Here is a 22,372-nt window from a genome sequence, read left to right on the forward strand (position 1 = left end):
AATAATAACAACAACAACTGAACAATATGAAATGGAACATAATCAGTACCATTAGTATCATTATTGGTGACTTCGTTACTTACACGTCAAATATTTAGGGGCGCTTTAAAGACAAGCACAAATTTACAGCAACATTTTACACATTATATATCAGTAATTATAATTAACTATAAAGGCCTAAACACTAAAAGTCTGTTGCACATTTCACAGCTAATCAAAGGTCTCTTTAAACTTAGGCTGATATTAACGTTGATAAAAATAACTTAAGCTAAATGACTAGGAAAGTGTTTTAATTGCCGAATGACTATTATTATTATTATTTGTGTGTAGATTACGTGACACATTTCAACACTGGTAGAACTGAGATAAATTCTGGAACACATGTAGTGATGACGTGGTAGGAAACACGACCAAAAGTGAGTATTTGGCACACGTCGTATAAAACTTAAAACAAGCAAAATATTTTCCAACACGTAATTACACACAAATATAACTCACCAATTTAAAATTGGCACGTCACTTACAAGACACTTCAGTATTTTGTTACAAAACAAAGAGGCCCAAACATGTTTTTCTATTTTCTTTAAAGGCATAGCAATGATAAGAGAAGGCTGTTTTGAAAGATTGCCAGTAGTTTAAAAAAATATAAATTTATTATTTAAAGTTAAAATCGACAGTTGTTTCAGAATTTATGGTTAAAAAGTCGAGATTAAATTTCAAACAATATTAAATCTAAGGCTTCTGTGAACAATGAAATATATTGTAAAGGCGCTTTATTTAAGTGTAATTACACTGATGTAATTGTTTGTTTGTATTCTGAATTTCGCGCAAAGCTACTCGAGGGCTATCTGCGCTAGCCGTCCCTAATTTAAAAGTGTAAGACTAGAGGGAAAGCAGCTGGTCATCACCACCAACCGCCAACTGTTGGCCTACTTTTACCAATGAATAGTGGGATTGACCGTCACATTATAACGCCCCTCCGGCTGAAAGGGCGAGCATGTTTGGTGTGACGGGTATTCGAACCCGCAACCCTCAGATTACGAGTCGAACGCCTTAACCCACCTGGCCATGCCGGACCTCACTGATGTAATAAGCCGTGTTAAAATTTCGTCATGTCTGCGAAACACAATAGAACAAACCATGTTTTTAAATTTCGTTATGACCTGTATGCTTTGTTTGTTTGTTTTCGGAATTTCGCACAAAGCTACTCGAGGGCTATCTGTGCTAGCCGTCCCTAATTTAGCAGTGTAAGACTAGAAGGAAGGCAGCTGGTCATCACCACCCACCGCCAACTCTTGGGCTACTCTTTTACCAACGAATAGTGGGATTGACCGTAAATTTATAACGCCTCCACGGCTGAAAGGGCGAGCGTGTTTGGCGCGACGGGGACGCGAACCCGCGACCCTCAGATTGCGAGTGGCACGCCTTACGCGCTTGGCCATGCCAGGCCATGACCTGTAAGCACACGTACAGAACAAAACATAAACCATATTATGAATTTCGTTATGATTTGTCCGTAAAGAAATTGAATAAATCACGTTTTTTATAAAATCGTTACACTCTGCAACGAACCCGAATAAACTATTTTGAATTTTGCGCAAATCTACATAAACGCCATTAGCGCTAGCCATCTATAATTTAGCGGTGTAAGACTAGAGAGAAGGCAACTAGTCATCACCATCCACCGCCAACCCTTGAACTACTCTTTTTACTAACGAATAGTGAGATTAACTGTCAGATATTAACGCTCTCACAATTGAAAGAGCGAGTGTGTAACAAGGACACGGATAGAATGAACCGTATTACAAATTTTGTCATAATCTGTAAGTACGCGGTTAAACAAATCATTGTATAAATTCTCTGTAACTACAGTTACGGCAGAAAGTGTTCGTACCCCTGATCCCGAGTGGATTTTGGTCATAACTTAAAAAGTATCACGAGTAGGCTAATAGAAGTATCCTGTTTTATAAATATTATACTAACACACATCTACATAAATTTTTTTGTAAATTAAACAACAAATAAACTGTTCATAAACAAATAACCAAAAATAGGAGGAGCAGAAAGTGTTCGTACAGTTCAGAACGTATGAAAAAACTGATATTCCTGTAAAAATTTTGTTTAGTTTGGCGAATAAACTACATTATACCATTCCAGAATTAGACACTGGGTTCATAATTATTAAAATTTAGCCAGCAAAAAATGTACTTCCGGCAATTTAGCGCCGTCTCTATCATTATCTGCTTGGTTATCATGGCCAGGACAGGAAACAACTGTCCAGTGATTTAAAAAAACGAATTATTGTAAAATACAAGTCTCGTGTGTCTCTTTCCGGTATTGCTACACTACTTAATGTACCGAAATCTACTGTTCAAAGCATAACTGCCAAGTTTAAACTTACAGGATCCACTGCTAACTTCCCTCGTTCCGGATGCCCAACCAAACATCCAGAGAGAACCACGAAGAAGGTTCTCAGAGAAGTTAGTAGGAACCCTCGTTTAACACGTAATGACATACAGAAACTAGTAAGGAAAACTGGGGTTGAAGTAAGCACCTCTACAGTTATGAACATGTTATGTTCTTCTGGGTTCAAAGCTTCCCGTCCTCGTAGAACTCCATATTTAAAGCCTGTTCATTTAGAAGCACGATTGAAGTATGCAAGAAAGCATGTAGATAAACCCTTTACCTATTGGAAGAGTATTTTGTGGTCAGATGAGACTAAAATCGAGCTTTTCGGCCACAATACTGTTCGCTATATTTTCCGTAACAAGAGGGAACGAAATCTTCCAAAGAACACCGTCCCTGCAGTTAAACACGGAGGTGACACGATCACGCTATGGGGTTCCTTCAGCTCTTCCGGTGTAAGCAGCCTTTACCGCGTCAACGGAATCATGAAAAAAGAAGAGTACGTTGATATATTAGGCACTTATATCAAGAATGATGCTCGGAACTTGTGGCTTGGGCGTCGTTGGATCTTCCAGCACGACAATGACCCTAAGCACACATCGAAATATGTGCAATCCTGGTTGCAGAGGAATCATATAAGTGTTTTGGAGTGGCCATCGCAGTCACCCGAACTCAACCCAATTGAAAACGTTTGGTTCATCAGCATCATCCGACAAACGTGCAAGAGTTGGAGGCTTTCTGTAAAGAAGAATGGAAGAAAATACCAGTCGAGTACTGTCAAACTATCATGGAGGCTTGTAAGGAGAGATTGTGTCAAGTAATTCACCTGAAAACTACACAAATGACCATTAAAGTAGACGCACGAACACTTTCTGCCACTTTTATGTTTGGTTATTTGTTTATAAATAGTTTATTTGCCGTTAAATTTACATACAAATTTATGTAAATGTGTGTTAGTATAATATTTATAATATACTATACTTTCACTATACTAATCATGATACTTTTATGAGAAAAAACTACTCACGACGCAGGAGTACGAACACTTTCTGTCGTAACTGTAACTTTGATAATTTTTATCTCGTTGTTTTGAGAAGGCAAGAAGTGAAGTGTAAAATTAATTGTTTGTTACAATAGCTTTAAAAAGGAGAGTCTGTGTTGTAACTAACACGGATAAACTAAACACAGATTATGTTTCTCTTGGTAATTATTATTTTGTTTATGGATTAAAAGGAAGCAAGATTACATATTTTGGCACCATTAGATCTATACACGAACGTGATTTCTAGTTTTCATTTGTTTTGCAATAACCGAGCCGGTGGTTCATGTGTTGACTGAAGGAGCCAGAGTGCGAGAATCGCTTTAGACACTTCAGACATTGGAAAGGTTTCTCGCCGCTGTGAAGTCGCTTGTGTTCCGTCAGGTGGTGCTTGTGTTTGAAGGCTTTACTACATTCGTCGCACTGATGAGGTCGTCGACCTTCAAAGTAGTTTGAGAAAGATTGTTTATGGAAACGTAGAAGAGAAAAACAGCCATAGTACTAAACACTTTGTCTCAAAAGGTGTTAAAGAACCACTTAATTATTCATTATAGCTAATATTCGTCGTCTGAACGTATTATACTGATTTTAAAGAACATCAAATACAATAAGAAATAAAAAAATATCACGAGAGGTAAAACACTTTATCATTAACGTTAATAAATTATGAGCAATAAGGACGATTAAAATTGTTTTATAATTAAAGTGTTGCTCTAACGAATGATGAAAGCATATTAATTATTTAACTAAATTATAGAAGGTTTGATTTGAATTTCGCCCAAAGCTACACGAGGGCTATCTGCGCTAGCCGTCCCTAATTTAGCAGTGTAAGACTAGAGGGAAGGCAGCTAGTCATCACTACCCACCGCCAACTCTTGGGCTATTATTTGATCAACGAATAGTGGGATTGACCATAATATTATAACGCCCCCGCGGCTGAAAGGGCGAGCAATTTTGGTGTGACGGGGATTCAAACCCGTGACCCTCGGATTACGAGTCGAGTACCTTAACCACCTGGCCATGCTGGGCCATTATAGAAGGTAAGACAAGCAATCTTTGGAGATTCAGTTCTTAAATTATTCACTGAGTAACATGTAACCTAAATAAAAAACTTTAATATCTGTAAAATAGTCTTAAATTTATTGTATAAAATAGAACAAACCAAAAAGTAATTATTTAACTTACCGGAATGTTAAATACAACAAACTAAAAAGTAATTATTTAACTTACCGGAATGTTCATATTTGTGTCTTGAAAGAGAACTCTGTTTGGTGAACGATTTAGCACAATGGTTACATTCAAACAAACCTTCACCACGTGTTTTCCCTATTAATGACGTCATCAGGTTTTTCACTTCAACTTCGTTATCTTCCTCTGTTTTTATCTTTTCTTTCACACCTTCGCCTGTCTTAATCTAAAGACATAAAACTTATTTATCACATGACGTAAGTCAGATTATTAAAATTATTATGATCACAAAGTGGCACAAAAAGTAAAAGTAAGACTGGTTATTTATCTACTTTTTTACTGGTGTTGTTAAAAGAACTATTCATATTAATTTAGGAAACAGTTTTGAGTGAAGACACAAATAAATCGTGTAACCTCTGTAAAAAAACGAACGTCATTTATAAATTACAATATAACAGTATATACTTTCGACTGTAGTCAATAACACTACGTTAACATCACAAAATATGTTTGTAACCGATAGGTTTAGATCATCATGAAAAATATAAATACCTTTTTACGAACGTGTTTAAATCTGTCTACTTGCCAACGTTCACTACTATCCAGACAACAACTTTTTGTGTCATAATTTCCATCTGGGTTGCCATCATCTGAAGGAGATGATGTTCCTTTACTTATTGGTGAGTTGTAATAAGGTTCTAGGATGACGTAAGTAGCAGGGCTAATTGAACTACAGTTCTTAATGGGGGATAGTCTTGATGGATCCTGATGCGGGCTGATTGAATTGGATTGATCCACTAATGGAGTTAATTTTCTTGAGGTGCTATCGTTGGACGTAAAATCACTGTATATCACGGATTCTACTGTTCGATGTTTGCTAAAAGTCTTAAAGGAATTTGTTTGCTGTTCGTTAGTGTGTTTCGAGACAGTAATCTTTTCTTTAGTAGCACCATGTGACTGAACGGTTCTAGTTGTTGTTGTTCGGGTGGACCTTGGACTGACAGTCATGTTCTCGTGGTTATAGAAAATCCCCGTTGATGACGAATCTCTCATGGTCTCAAATAAACTAAAAGTTTGTTTTCTCTTGAAAGACAAATCGAGGGGTAAATCACAATCTGATGAGACGAACTGCTCTTTCATCATTGCGGATTTCAGATCTTCTGACCCAAAACTGTGCTTAGAGATAAGTGGAACACTGTTGTCAGAAATTATGGTTTTAATATGAGCAGGTGGAGCAAGTCTTCCATCCGAATCCACATGACTTGACATAAAAACAGACGTGGCAAGAGAGACACGAAGACATTGAGGTTTGTACTGTGGTATATTCAAACAGTATCCGTTATAATATGGCTGGACATAGCGAGACGTTGGTACTTGTGTTTTTGCTTGACTTGCTAATGACACTGTTGGTACCTTTATTGGACTACATATGCGACTGGGCTTCTTTATATCGGAGTGAAGCCAACACTGCACCGTCCTTGTTGGACATTTTAATTCGTTTTCTATATTCATAATTTCATTGTTTGTAAAGTCCGCGCTATAAGAAGAATGCAACATATTTCTAACTAAGCCCTTCTTTTCGTCTGTTGAGTGAATAAACTCGTCCATTTTACTTTGACCTTCGTGTTTTGGAGATATCCTCGACAAGGAACTACCTAGACTTCTCCTCCTTGTGTCTGAGGGTCGTAAAGCAGGACCCTCCAGTTCCTTTACCCTGACGCTATCAGTTAATTCAATTTCAGAAGAATTCTTAACATTCGGGTCGCCTGTGGTTTCCTTTAAGTTATTTCCATACACAAAGGGATCATTAGGGAATTTCATATCTTGATCAGTAAACTGTTTGCTACCTTGACGCTCGTGAAACGTTCCATCACTGTTTGAATTAGATAGTTTTTCAAGCGTGCGTACTAATTTTCCTGAAGTTACTTCCAGAGGAGGTATACTCAAGAGTTTGGCAAGAAGAGTCTTTCTTTTGTTGTCGGCGTAGTAATTTTGTTGTTCTTTGGCAACCGTTTCACCAAAAATTTTAAGAATTTCTTTAATGGTTTGGGAGTCATTGGTTCCTGCTTGCAAAGATCTAAACGGTACTTTATTAAAGGTATTAATTTCATTTAGCAATAACTTTTTAAGAGAAGCTTTCGGACACTTCAATGGTGTAGTTTTTAGTGAAAACAAACTGGAAACTTGTGACCGAGGTATAGGATATTCCTTAAATGAAACTAAGCCGTCAGTGGAAGTGGACATAACTTTAGGAGAAGAACGAAAGCTTGAAAGCTGGAGATATTTTGAAGAATTGTTGAATTTTGAAGACTTATGAAATGTCTTCCGAGGCATACAGACAAGAGCTGTCTGATAAAAGAGATTTTCTCTGGTTTGGGTGTTATGTTGGTTTTTAGTAGCATGTAAACATTTAGTTTCTTCAGGCACAAAATACTCGTTAACCATAGAACTATTTACATAATCCTTTGGTACGAAAAGGCGAATATTATTATGAATTGTTTCAATATATCGTGATTGTTTGTTGTCCAATTTTGGAACCTATAAAAGGGCAAAAACTTGTGTTATCGCAATTAAAAAGGAAGACTTTAGAAACATAAAGATTACACAGCAACTAGTCTAAATATTTGAGTTAGTTGTATATAAAACATTTTCCTAGATGTGTAATTACTTTTACCTTCTAAACGGGTTTTACTAAATTTTAGGCTTTTATCTCACCATATGAACGGGGATGTCTAAACCTTAGACTTCCATATGACCACCTAAACAGGTATGACTAAACCTGATGTTTAAACTTACCATCTAAACAAAGTTGATTCGGATAGCCACGTCTAATTTTTAAAATCTGAATTAGTTGATAGCCCTGCATGGCCAGATGGTTAAGGCGCTCGAATCGTAATTCAAAAGTCGCAGGTTCAAATTCCTGTCACACTAAACAGGCTCGCCCATTCAGCCGTGGGGGAGTTGTAATGTGACAATAAGTCATAATATTCGTTGGTAAAAGAGTAATCCAACAGTTGGCGGTGGGTGGTGATGACTAGCTGCCTTCCCTATAGTCTTACACTGTTAAATTAGGGACGGCTAGCGCATATAGCCCTCGTTTGGCTTTGCGCGAAATTCAAAAAAAAAAGGAACTCCAATAATTTCATATAATTAGATTTGCTATTAAAAAATTACTTTGTCTAAGTGGTTAGTGCGCTCGACTTGTAATCTGAAAGTCGTGGGCTTGAATCCCCATTGCACCAAACACGCTCATCTTATCAGCCGTGGGGGTGTTATAATATCACAGTCAATCCCACTTTTCGTTAGTAAAAGAATAGCCCAAGAGTTGGCAGTGGGTGGTAATGACTAACTGTCTTCAATTTAGTTTTACACTGCTAAATTGGAGAAAGCTTCCGCAGATAGTTCTGGTGTAGTTTTGTGGAAAATTAAAAAAACAACAAACAATGAAACATGTATATCATAGTGTGATTATTAACCCTTTAACTGACAAGGGAAGAACAACAGGTTTAGAGTCTGGGCACTTTAATCACTAGCCACCCCCGGCTTCATTAAGCCGTATCATAATATCCGTCAGTGTATACATCGAGCTATGCAAGAAATAAAAACAATAACAAACGTAAATTACAAACTGGAATTCAAACCAAACTTTACATGTTTTTAGATAAAAGGCGGTTCAAGATATAACCGTCCTTTGCCCAGGTTATGAACTGAGAAAATTTGGGGGTGGATATTACAATAAGTAACACAGAAAATCCTATATTTATCCAATTTATTTACAACATAATATATTATTATAGTATTCGTTATTACTTTATGAAACGTTTTTTATAAGCTTCAACTTTGGGTGACTTATTCACTTTTAGCATCCAGCCCTTAATGTTTTTAATCAGTGTTTCACGTGATTAATTAATTTATGTTCATTGGTCTCTGTAATGTCCGAAGTCAAAATTTCACGAGTCAAAAGAAACAGATCTTTTTACCAGCGTTATTGTGATTGTTGGAGTACGAACCTCAGTTGAGTTCAGGTAGTATTACAATATTGTCATTTATTTTCATGGTATTCCTCAATAGAGAGTCATACCCACTCTCTGAGATGTATAAGTTGAGTTCAGGTAGTATTACAATATTGTAATTTATTTTCATGGTATTCCTCAATAGAGAGTCATGCCCACTCTCTGAGATGTATAAGTTGAGTTCAGGTAGTATTACAATATTGTCATTTATTTTCATGGTATTTCACAATAGAGAGTCATACCCACTCTCTGAGATGTATAAGTTGAGTTCAGGTAGTATTACAATATTGTCATTTATTTTCATGGTATTTCTCAATAGAGAGTCATACCCACTCTCTGAGATGTATAAGGCGTTTGGTTTTATGATGTTATAGAAAATTTTAATTTTTGTTGTCAGTACGTGGCGCTATCTATGGATGTCGTTAACGTTAACTAACGTCAAATATAATAAATGCTCAATAATAGTAATAATGGTGTAGAGAGGTTATGAGCCCCATCAGTATGTTCATTCTTCCAATTTATGACTTCACAAATATTGGTTGAGTGTGCCCTATAGACATAGAAGTAGACAGATTATGGGCAGATAAAGAGATTCTCTCTCTCTCTCTCTGGTAACTGGGTATATTTATTTCTATACCCAGAAGGGTCAAGTACACTTGACCTCTTCCTCCTTCCATGACTTTGTTGAAGTGGCCTGATTAAAATATTTCGATTAAATACAGAACGGTTGGAGTGATATAAATTTAGTCTGGTCCTTTTCAGAACAATGTCCATTTATATTGTTCTTTGATTTTTTAAAATTAAGTCTAGAACGTAGGTGGCCTGTTTTATTTTAGTCCTATTTAATTATTACTATTATTATTTTAAATGATTTTATCTTAATGATCTAATGTACAAATTTATCGGGGAGAGGTGTTTAGGTATCTCTTCATCGTATATGCAATATCTATCTAGTTCGCATAACAACTCATTTTTTCGCCAATTTTTATCAAAACATTTTATTGTACTATGTAGAAGTCTATCTGGTATTGTTTGTGTGTTTGACTATTTATGCATGAACTTTGATGAAGTGGTTTTAGGTACTCTGTATGCTGATGTAATTAATGTATTTTGTAATGTTTGGAGTTTGGTTTGTATTTGCTTTACACTTATATTGATCCATGTAGGAGCTGCATAATCTATTACTGGTCTAATATATGTGTATGTCTTGTATACTTTAATGATATTTTCTGGTGTTGTTCCGTAGTTTTTACCAGTTATATTCCTAGCATAGTTTATTCTTCGCCAAATTTTAGTTTTTATGTTATTTACATGTTTTGTACAGGTAAGTTTAGAATCATATGTTAACCCTAAAAATTTTGCAGATGTAGCTGTTTGGAGAAGCTCTCCGTTCATGTAGATCTGTGGTTGTGTTTTTTGATGTTTCGTTAATTTTGAAAATATTACTAATTGTGTCTTTGCTGTGTTTATTTTGATTCTATATTTTTCACAATATTCACATAATCTATTTAGTTGTGGTTGTAAGTTAGGGGCTGCTATTTTTGGTGTTGGGGCACTTTTCCAAATTGCCACATCATCAGCGAATTGTGACAAGTATCCATGGATTGGGTCTTTAAGTGACATATTATTCACATACATGATGAAGAGAATAGGACTAACCACCCCTCCTTGAGAAACACCAGCTTCTGCAATGAACAACACAGAGAAAGTTCCCTCTCGGTTTATTCTGCATTTTCTATTTTCGAAAACTTAGATAACCAGTAAATAATTCCACATGGTAGTCCCATTTCGTACATACTGAACCGAAGACCATTGTACCATACAGTGTCGAATGCTTTCTGGATATCAAGGAAGCAAGCGACAGTGTATTCTTTTTTATTAAAGTTATTTATTATACTTTCAGTTAACCTAATTAAATGATCTGTCGTTTGCCTAAATTTTCTAAATCCGTTTTGTTCCTCTGGTAATTTTGAAGTCATCTCCAAAAATGTGGAGAGTCTATTGCTTATTATTCTTTCGAGAATTTTACCAACACAACTGGTCAGGCTGATTGGTCGATAACTGTTTGGTTTATTGGCTGGTTTTCCTTCCTTATGGAACATTAATATATTGGCTTGCTTCCAATAAATTGGGATGTATCCAGAGTATAGAGATAAATTAAAGATAGCTAATAGGTGATCAAATAATTTTGGAGTGCCTTTTTTGAGAAGTATTGTTTGTATTCCATCATTTCCCGGTGCTTTGTTTTTTGTATTTTTGATTGCTTGTTCAAGTTCATCTAGTTTGATATTTTGGTAAGTAGTTGTGTATTGTAGTTATATGTATTGTTAGTGTTGCTGTTCATAATATTGACTGGAAAATGTGGTTTATATAATTCTATGTTATTTGTTACGTGGTTGTTTATTTTATTGTAGTAATAATGGTTGTTCATGTCCGTGTCATTGCATGTTTTAAATGTGCTTTTAATTGATGTTTGAAGGATTCTGCTTTTTCTTTGTTGGTTTGTGTTAAGGTGTTGTTATATTCCAGTGTTGGGTATTTTCTTATAGTGGCTTTGTTGGTGAATCTTTTTAAGTGTAGCCAAAACTTACTAGGGTCGGTTTGTTCGTTTAGTTGGGAGCACAAGTTATCACATTTTTCTTGTTTTAATGTTTAATTTCTGCTCTAATTTTATTTCTTATACTGTTTATTTGTGTTTTTATTTATTGTTCTCTTGTTGCCATGAACTGTTTTCTTAATTGTCTTCGTTGTTTTATCATTGTTAATAGTTGTTTGGTTGGTTTCCATGCATTGTTTGTGGTTATATATTTTTGTTTAGGTATCGCGTCCGCAGCTGCTTTTAGAAGGCACTCCATGATTATTTGACTGTAAGAATCTATTTCTGATTTATTGTATGCTGTATGTTTAACTTTATCTGGTAGTATACTGTCTCACACTTTTTGAAATTCTTGTCAATTAGCCTTTTTGTAATGAAATTTGTTTTGCCTACTGATTTTTTCTTTATGGGGGGTGAGATCGAAGACACACCATATTGGGAGATGGTCGCTGTGAACATCTTTTCCCACATTAAAATTTATTAGCTTTTGCCTCATATTGTAAGAGGTGAGACAGATGTCTGGGATATCATTAGAATTTGTTGCATAGGTAGAATAGGTAGGTGTATTATCATTAATAAGGGATATGATATTATTATCTATGAATTGTAATAGGTGTCTGCCATTGGATTTTGAAGAATTACATCAAAAGTTCTTATGTTTGGAATTCAGATCACCTATTACTATTGTATTTTGGTTGTTGGAAAAGATGTTGTATATTAGATATATGTCTATACATTTATTTGAAGAACAGTATAATCCTGCTATTGTTATTTTCGAGTGGTTTTCTAAGACAATATCAACCACTATATTTTCATTGTTGCTGTTTATTGGGATTTCAGTAACTGAAAGATGGTTTTTATATAATAACATAATTCATCTGTTGATGTCATGATTATTTATTCTGTATTTTCTTATTGAAGTATAGTTACATATTTTGAATCTATTCTTGGGATAAATTAGTGTTTCACTTATAATAAAAGTATCAGGGTTAATATCTGTTATTATGTCTTCGATCTCGTGTTTTTTGGAAGCAAGTGCACCTTGGATGTTGATGTTCAGAACTGTGAATTGTATGATTTTAGCATGTGTCCTGTGATTGTTGTTATTAGTTGTGGTATGTGTGGTGTTATGTATTTTTTAGCTATGTTTATAAAAAGGTCGATGCTATTATTCGATTGGTTCAGTTTAGTAAATTCTGTAATAAACTTTGTGAGAATGTTTTCAATTAAGTTTATTATTATGTTTGTTTCTTCGTGTGTGTTTTCTTTTACTGTGAGATTGTCGTTTTCTTGGTTGCTTGTTCTACCTGTGATTTCGTTAGGTTCTTGTAAAGTGGTTACTGTTTTCGTTGAACTTTAGTAGGTGGTTTTGGTTGTGTAATATTTTCTTTCAGCTTTTGTGCATATGTAATTGGTTTTGTGGTTGTATGTGTTTGTTGTGTTTGGTTTGTTATCTTTAGTTGGTTTTGTTTTTATTTCATAGATGCGTTGTTTACTCTGTTTATACTTGTCGCATTTTTTATAATTTGCTATATGTATTTCACACAATTAAAGCATTTTGGTGTGGCTTGTTCCTTTTTACAAGCCGATATATGGTGTTCACCGCCACATTCGCAACACCTCAATGTTGCTAGACATGCCGCTAAGGCGTGTCCATATCTTTGGCAATTAAAACATTGGGTAATTACAATTGCTGGTGTTTTTAATTGTTCGACTTGGTATTTTTGGTACCACAAAATGATACCATTATTTATCAGTTCTAAGATATTATAATGTTGTTCTAAATTTACTCTTATTAAATTTGTTACTTTATTCGTGACCTTGGATATAATTCTTTCTATTTTTGTGTGAGGTAAGTTGAGATTATTTAAGCCTAACTCAATATCCTGTTTGGTTATTGAGTGGTGCACCCCACGGATTACTATAGCCTTAGGCTGTGGTTTAGTTCCTGGTAAATGAATATTTATATTCCCAGGTGCAAAGGCGTCCTTGGGCCATTCTTTAAGAAGTTTATTTAGGTTAGCAGCTCCTTGAGATAAAGAGATTTTTGTGGTTTATGTTCATTTTTGAATTTCGCGCAAAACAACATGAGGGCTATCTGTGCTAGCCCTCTAATTTATCAGTGTAAAACAACAGAGAAGACAACTAGTCATCACTACCCATTGCCGATTATTGGACTACTCATTTACAAATAGTGAGATTGAACGTTACATTACAACTCTCCCACGGCTTAAAGGGCTAACATGTTTGATATGGCACTGGTTTTCAGATTTCAAGTCGAGCGTCCAAACTACCCGGCCATGTCGGACTATTGTGGTTTACATGTAAAGATATTGGTTATGAAATTTCTATATTCATCAGTATTTTCCCAAAGAACTACATTAAGAGGTAATGGTGGTTCTCTAAAAGGTGTCAATTTAACATTATCACAACACAGTCCTGACTTTTCATTGGGATAACTTATTGTTCTACAAAAATCACATTCTACAGATCTTCATATACAGACTGTTTCATAATCATTATTTATATCATAAGCTGTTTTAAAATACATTCTACATCTTCATTCAGCAGCAGCAACCTTTCTTTGATCTTGCTGTTGTCTATCTTGTTCTACTCTAGCAGCAGTTTCTGTGTCAGGATTAACTTCTTGTGTCGTGACAGTTTCATCCTGACATGGCCGGGTAATTAAGGCACTCGATTCGTAATCTGAGTGGAGTTGCGGGTTCGAATCCCCGTCGCACCAAACTTGCTAACACTTTTAGCCATTATAACATTACGACCAATCCAACTATTCGTTGGTAAAAGAGTAGTTGAAGAGTTAGCGGTGAGTGGTGATAACTAGCTGCCTTCCCTCTAGTCTTACACTGCTAAATTAGGGACGGCTAGCGCAGGTAGCCCTCGAGTAGCTTTGTGCGAAATTCAAAATACACCAAACAAACCAAACCATTTTCTGAAACCTGTTTTTCAGCAGTTTCTTTTGACATTTCTTCCGGTTTCTTTTATTTCATCCTCTTGGATATTTTGATTTCCTTGAATACAGTTACTTCAAAACTTGTGAGAGCATCACAGCACACTTAGTTAGTTTGTTCTTTTACTTCACAAAATGAACTGATTTGGAAACTACAATGTGACACTATTTATATACAAAGTTATCTATTATACCCTTTCCTTACAGTTACTGTTGAAGCGGGAAGCAACGTGTCAACTCTCAGGTAAATATGCATAGTTTGTCTTCACGTGGTAAATTAACTGAGGGACATTAATCGTGTTATAGAAAATGTAGTAAAGTTTTTTTTTCTAAGGTCGTGGCGCCATCTAAATGTAGTTGACATTAACGTACATCAAAGATAATAAATACCGAATAATGGCAATAATAGGGGTCGAAGGGTTATGAACTTTCATTAACGTGACCATTGTGCCTACCTGTCCTTCTGCAAGGTTTGGTTGAGATTGGCTCAGCAACATAGAAGTAGTTGGATAAAGGACAAACAGACAAACAGTGATTTGGGACCTTATGTATATAAAATATATGATTATATATTTTCATAATACAAATCATACCTTCAAGTGCATTACAAGACACTTTTTGCTTGTCATGTGAGAAGAATAGGAGCCTGAATGGGAAAACCTCTTGTTGCAATTTGGACAAACGAATGGTTTTTCACCACTGTGAATCCGGACATGCTCTTTGAGATGATGTTTAAACTTAAAGGCCTTCCCACACTCCGTACACTTGAACTTTCGAAGTCTCGAGAAGTCATCACTTCCAATCTGACGTTGCTATATAGATAAATAAAATTTCAATAATGCACTTAGTATTAAAAAAAAAAAAAAACGTGAGAGAGAGAGGTGTATTGTAGTACATACGTTTTCAAACTTCTACGATATACTGGCATTTTATGATGCACCTAGAAGTCAATACTTGATATGCACTGTGACCAGAACGATTACATAGTATGTGTTTATATCTCAATATTTGCAATATAAATGAAAAAAATAATATATATTTCAAATGTTTAATCATATTAATTATTATCATTGTATCAACTTTAACTCTCTCAGTTGTACCTCAGAGATATCTTTGTCAACTGCCAATGAATATAATAAACAAGGCGGCTGAATAACAATACAGATTCTAGGGATTACAACTTCGCTGTTTATTTTAAAAATCACACGAAAACGTAGTTTTACATGGTTTCAATTTATGTCATTTGTTTTTATCTAATGTTTATATTCTGATATGCTTGTTTTAACAATAAAAAATAAAAGCAGGTCTCTGTGTATATACAATCTTCTATTTATGTATTAATCTAGGATTATTTAAAAATTATTATAGTGTTATGATTTATTGTAAGTACGGTGCGAATATTTTCATGAAATAAGATAAAAACGTTTATTTAATAAAACAATCTTAAATCGTGTGTGAAACAAACATGTCATTGTTACGAATTAGGATTATATCTTTTTTTTCATTTATAAGACATTTTTGAGAGCATATTTCTTGATCTTTTTTTCTAATATTATTCTAACAGCATGAAGTTTAGGGTTCCTAACAACGGTTCATAGATATGTGTTATTGTTACCTTGTTCTGTTCCCCCTCTTTGAGGGTGAGTATATTTAACGTTCAATAGAACACCGTATTGTACAATAAACATGCGGACACTAAGTTAACACCGTAGTGTACTATCAGCATGCGAGTACTAAATTCATACCGTATTGTACTATAAGCATTCAGATATTAATTTAACTTCGTATTGTAGTATAAACATGCGGATACTAAATTAACACCGTACTTACTATAAACATGCGGATACTGAATGAACACCGAACCGTACTATAACCATGCAGATACTAAATCGACACAGAATTGTACTGTAAACATGCGGATACTAAATTAACACCGTACTTACTATAAGCATGCGGATACTAAATTTAGGCAAAGCCTAAAAGCCTATCTATGCCATATCTTTGAATCTATTTATATCATAAACATAATCAAACCTGTATCTCAAAACGGCTGGTATGGGTATTAACATTTTTATTGATACGAAGAAAACAATGAAGGTCGAAACGTTGTCCTCTGCTTATCAATAAAAGTGTTAATACCCATATCAGCCGTTCTGAGATACATATTTATCTAAAATGGATTTCTCGTCATGAAGAATAATCAAACCTGGCTTGACACTGTATGAAGAAGTTCATGTTTCTCCAAACGAGCTTTGTTCGAGAATGACGTATTGCATTTACTGCGCTGATAACAGGACTCTTTTATCTTGTTTGAAGACTCCCGTATTTCTCGATGGGCTACTTTCAGATGATCTCGCAGAGCGTAAAGTGCTCGTTTACTGGAGAATGTTTGATCACAATGTCGACATCTCACGAAATAGGCCCCCAAAATAGTTCTGACATCTGTTGAGTGATATTTGCATTAAATAAAAAAAGGACAACATGCATCGCTGGACGTAGAATAATCTTGTTATATTAATAAAGTAAATAAATAAAATATCGTTAATCAAGAGCGTAAAATTATTCCATTGCTGGTAAACCCAATTGTTTCAAACAATAAACTTGCTTTAACCAAATATTCAATAAAAGTGCTTAATAAACAGCAGTTGAATAAAAAATAATTCACAAATTAATCAAGACGGCAATACCTGTACCATACAATCATTAAATCAAACACTTAAATAAAATACGACCCTTATATCTGTAATTAAGATGGAGAAAGTAGTTCTATACTTTCAATAGTATTAAATATTTCTTATTTTATCAAAATATTATTCGTGCTTCATTTTTATTTGATAAAGCACAAAACGTGTATATGTGTGTTTTACTCTTGTTCTAAGGATTTGTTTGTTTGTTTGTTCATGAATTTCGCACAAAGCTACTCGAGAACTATCTGCGCTAGCCGTCCCTAATTTAGCAGTGTAAGACTAGAGGGAAGGCAGCTAGTCATCACCACCCACCGCCAACTCTTGGGCTACTCTTTTACCTACGAATAGTGGGATTGACTGTCACATTATAACGCCCCTACGGCTGAAAGGGCGAGCATGTTCTAAGGAATGCAGTTATACCATAATAAGATGCTTACAGACAGTGCTGTATTAGAAAACGTTCGTAGAACACAAGCATATCGGTCTATTAAATATACTCAATACAAGCATATCTTGAAGTATACCTTGTCACCTTGAATCTACTTGGATACGAACAAAAAGCTTTTGCTTGTTCGAAACACCTTGTTGACCAATTTAGTATGTGATCAGAAATACGATGTGTTACCTCACAGCTCGTGCACAGAAGTTCCTAGACCAAAATATTCATGATGGTATTGTAATGTTCCAGAAAAAGATAGCTCTGGGGTGTTAAGAAAGGTTATGGTTTTTATCATAAACTTCTGTTATTCAGTGTTACCAAATCTGATTACATTTTAAGATATAGCATTTTAGCCAGGCAGGAAAAGAAATTAGTGGAATTTATAATAGTTTGTCAAGATGTCCTTTTTCAAGTCTAAAGGGATTAAAAAAACCAAAAAACTGACATTCCTGGTATGTTGACGTATTTTATTTATATAAAAAAATGCACAGCAAGGTTATATCGATCCTTCTAAGGCTATGCTCTATGGCTATGCTCCAATAAAAACTATGTCATACCAGCTATTGATAGAGATACAGCCATCGACAACTGCAACATTTTTAGTACCATATTCTAGGAGACCGCTACATGACCTCGTTTCTGGCTATGAAATAAGGGAGAAGACTGTTCGTCGTCGTCAAATCTTTACTGTTCTTTATTTGGACGTAAGCTTAAGTTCTACTTGACGGGGGACTGAAATACTTCAGACTTATCAATACTAAAATTACAAGGGATTACCCCAAAGCGATGACAGTTGTTTACGTTCATTAAAAAAGTGTCATGCTAGCAGACAGAGAAGATGACATTAATCATTCATGTAACAGTCAAGTCTATACTTTTTGCCACTAACCACCAGTTATGAAGAAAGTTTAATGTGCTAAGTAAGTGTCAGGATGTGACTTCAGTATTGGGTACATGAAAGAAACGTAAATGTTCATAATTTCATAACGTTGCCTTGAGCACTGTTCTATCATGTGCATACCAGCTGCCTTGCCAAAGTAATAAGAAACCAAACAAAGAAGGTGACGTTGGTTTGGACACATATTTCGGAAATCCAGAAACCAATGTTAATAGGCAGTTCTCATCAGCTGGAGAAGGGATAAAGAGACAGGTTGAGGAAATTATAGCACATCTACAAAAAGCTAGGCCTATAATCGATTCCAATAAATAAGAAGTGAATGTAGAAGTACGTAAAGTCTTCTGCCCATGTACTAAACTGTTGAATCTTTATAACTTGGTTTTCTTAGGTAGACAACATCATACTTTGTTCATCGGCAATTTCATTCCCTCTTAATATCTGTGAAAACAAACCTTCTATGGTTCCAATCATAATCACGTAAGCTCTAATGAATATTGTTATCATAAAAGTCGTTAATATAGAGGTTTAATTGCATTATGAGCGGTTTGTTTATGCTAATGAACAGTTTTGTGCTTGTAGATGCGAACGTTGGTACGTCAGAAGAGGTGGTTGCCCTATATTTATTTGGTTCGCTGTGAATTATCCATCATTTGATAATTTAATGACAGCACTTTTAGGTTTTCTAAAGATAAATTTTGATACAGCAAAGTTATAAATTAATTTGATTCAAAGGATAGCAACTCAATCCGAAGCAACGCCCACATCCTCAAAATAAAGATTAAAGTTGCCAAAGAAACCATCTGACTGATAAAAGGTAATGTCGTGCAGTTTGGCTCATCTAAACCAAATGATGAATGAAAGTTTTCAGTTGATGAAGATTCACAAGCCAAACGTTTTCAATCATCCTTCGAAATAAACAGTTACTTCCAACAGAAAATTGGATAATGAAACTAGAAGCACCACAGCCTTATTTTATCACATACTGTAACGTATCTTGGTGTATCTCCAATGGAATTTTGTGTGTTTTAGTCACCAAGGTCATGTGAGATGACACCAACGTACACAGGAATGGTCTGTGGAAAGTTTGCCAACATTTGTAGTCTAACATGATTTGCTGCCTTTTGCCAAAATTTATTACAATGTCGGACCATGGTGCTTAATCATGGTCGTTATGATACGCTCGGGTGACCTTGAAGAAAGCTCTTTTCAGAGCTGCAACATCGTTCATATAAAGTTTAGTTAAGCTAGTAGAGCCGTACTTGCGAAACGGATTTCTCTATGAAAAAAACTATTTAGTTTCTTTTAAAGAGTTGGTGGATAATCACCGCACGTGATTACTCTGAAATATGATATACAAGGTTTTTAATAAACTAATAACTGAGTAGTGTGAATTTGATTATTCTTTATTAGCAAATTGTATATCCAGCTTTGCCCTTGGTGAAACCCGTCAGATCTGATGAAACTCTTCAAGTAAACGAGAGCTCTCTGTCCACCGAGCTCTTGTAATGTTCTTTAAATGTCTTATCTTAAAAGTTTTGTTTTCCAAGTTATTTTAGGAAGGATATACTCCTCCGTCTTTTTTCTCTTGAAAACGCGGAAAACACAAATTTGCTAAAAATGAGTAAAATCTCTGCGAAGTTCATTTTCTTTGCTATAACAAGGGAAGTGAAACGGAAGTGAGAACAAACAGCAGTTGAGGCAATAACCTTGGCAGAAACAAAGAAGCAGTAACGTCACTTCTTGTTTAAAGCAACACATTTCACAGCAGAAACGTGGTTAATATTTCTACTGATAGAATCTGGTACAGTAAAGCAAGAATTTTGCTTCTACGATAAATTATTTTCTACATTAAAAGCAAGAAATATCCTAACAAATATTTTAATTATAAGATACTTCTCTAATTTAGGCTTAAGCGCTTATTATAATCCCACTATAAATTTGGGGTTAAATGGGAGAATCAGAAAAGAGCATGAAACCTAAATAGCACCAATATTTGTATTATCTGCATTGTAACTAAATATTTTGTTACATTATGTTTTGATTACTAAAGGTTTGAATTAAGCGCAAAGCCACACGAGGGCTAACTGCTATAGCCATCCCTAATTTAGCAGTGTAAGACAAGAGGGAAGGCAGTTAGTCATCACTACCCACAGCCAACTCTTGGGCTACCCTTTTACCAATTAATAGTGAGATTGACCATCACATTATAATGCACCCACGGCTAAGAGATCGAGCATGTTTGGTGTAACGGGGATTCGAACCCGCGACCTTCAGATTACGACTTGAGTGCTTTAACCCCCTGGCCTCAATGTATGGAAAAGTTTAATATAAATTTGGTTTGCATTTAGACTAATTTTGTCTGGATCGGTCTACTCGTCTAAGAGTTCACAGACAGACAGAAAGTTTTTCTTGATACAGGACAGTAACCGCACTAGTATGTTTTAATATGTACTATTGTGTGGCTTTAAAAATAACAGGGCAGGTACTACCACCCCACTCCTTAGTATATCTTAACTTTATATTTTATAGTTAATTAAAATAGCTTTTATGAAATCAAACTTGACCAACAAAGAGGCATAATAATGCAGTCAGAGCAGTTACACGTCATGACTTTGTGAACCAATCGAAATGGATATTATTGATGAAATGAATTTATGGGGTATCCATAGAATAATTATTGGTAAAAGTCATTTATATTAAAAACTTCTAATATATAGAAAGGCAGTGCATTTTGTAAAACTACTTTTCAACGATGGATTTTATCATGTTTTAGCAACAAATGTATAATATTGTTGTTGGTCTGCGTATTGAAAGTTTAAAATGAAAGTTAGATATATCACAACAGAGAAAAGTGTTGATTTCTTAATTCAGAGTTTTAAAGAGGTTTTTTATAAAACCTTTGGTGATATAACAGAAAATAGCTTAATACAGAAACAATTTAAATTTATAATTGGATCAATATTTTTAATTTCATAATAAATTTTATGCACTTGGCTATAGGTTGGGTTATCCCGCACTACGTCTTTACTTCGGGGTTATTATACTAACACTCATTACACTTATAAGGTTTCACGGCACCCACCCCTTGTGGTTTCCTTTCACCTCTATAATTAAAATCTTAATGGGTAAAGGGTAATCGAACTATTCTATCTGGATAGATGCATTTTGGCTTTTATAACTTCCCCGATTTCAAGAAATCAAGGGTGACGTGACGTGACACGCATTGCTTTCATGCAGGTTAGATAGCTCCTGTGCAAAGAAAGCTCGAAACCCAGGATTTACAATCAGCTCTGTCAAAGGAAGGCAGAGCTAAATAATTTTAGAATGAATAGTCCTTTCAGTCTAGTCTACCAAAACTATAGGCTAATTCAGAATAAATATTTAAATAGTTTCTTTTAGATAAATCACAGTATAGACAGATGGGTTAGTTTGCTTTGTTTCGAAGCTACTCGGACGCTATCCGCGCTAGCTGTTCCTAATTTAGTGGCGGTAGGCTAGTAGGAAGACAGCAAGCCAACATTATTCACGGTCAACTGTTGGGATATTTTTTTACCAATGAATAGTGGGATTCATTCTCACATTAAAACGCTCTCACGACTGAAAGGATGAGCATGTTTGATAGATAGGTGATTGAACAGAAATAGTAAGTGTATTTGTGGTTTAGTAAAAGTGTAGCAACTAAACCTAAAGAGGATACATACAAATATAACTAGAAAGTGAAAAGTTAGTTGATTATTTTCAACAGATTTGTGAAGTGCAAAAAGTCATTTCTTTGTTTCGGAATTTCGCACAGAACTGCACAAAGGACATGTGTGATAGGCAATACTTGTTTAGAATAAGGCGAAAAGCTACACAATCGGCTATCTGTGCTCTGCTCACCACGGGTATCGAAACCCGGTTTTTAGTTTTTAAGTCCGCAGACATACCACTGTGCCACTAGGGGACGTGTGGTAGGCAATCCTTAATTTAAAACTTATAGGTAAGAGAGAGAAAAAAAATCAATCATTAAGAGAAAGACAGATAACCAAGAGCAGCTATTGTAAACTCATGCGCGACGACACCCAAGAGATGGGCGCGATTTTGCTGTAACAGGTTTCGAACCATGAACCTTCGGATTCAAAGGCTGTGTTCCAATTCG

General features: G+C 35.2%; 1 protein-coding gene across 2 annotated transcripts in view; it reads right to left on the reverse strand.

Annotated features, from left to right (window-relative positions):
* Positions 1-660: 660 nt before the first annotated feature.
* LOC143249907 (uncharacterized) overlaps positions 661-22,372 on the reverse strand; it is a 53,842-nt gene continuing 32,130 nt past the window's right edge. For both annotated transcript variants that reach the window (XM_076500515.1, XM_076500514.1), the window contains exons 3-7: positions 16,417-16,652; positions 14,804-15,022; positions 5,186-7,171; positions 4,676-4,859; positions 661-3,885 (exon numbers count right to left, since the gene is read on the reverse strand). In XM_076500515.1, coding sequence (XP_076356630.1) covers positions 3,692-3,885; positions 4,676-4,859; positions 5,186-7,171; positions 14,804-15,022; positions 16,417-16,652 — 2,819 coding nt within the window. In that variant the 3' untranslated portion in view covers positions 661-3,691. The remainder of the gene's footprint in view (positions 3,886-4,675; positions 4,860-5,185; positions 7,172-14,803; positions 15,023-16,416; positions 16,653-22,372) is intronic.

Source organism: Tachypleus tridentatus, chromosome 4 (assembly GCF_004210375.1).
Source record: "Tachypleus tridentatus isolate NWPU-2018 chromosome 4, ASM421037v1, whole genome shotgun sequence".
In the NCBI taxonomy this organism is placed as follows: domain Eukaryota; kingdom Metazoa; phylum Arthropoda; class Merostomata; order Xiphosura; family Limulidae; genus Tachypleus; species Tachypleus tridentatus.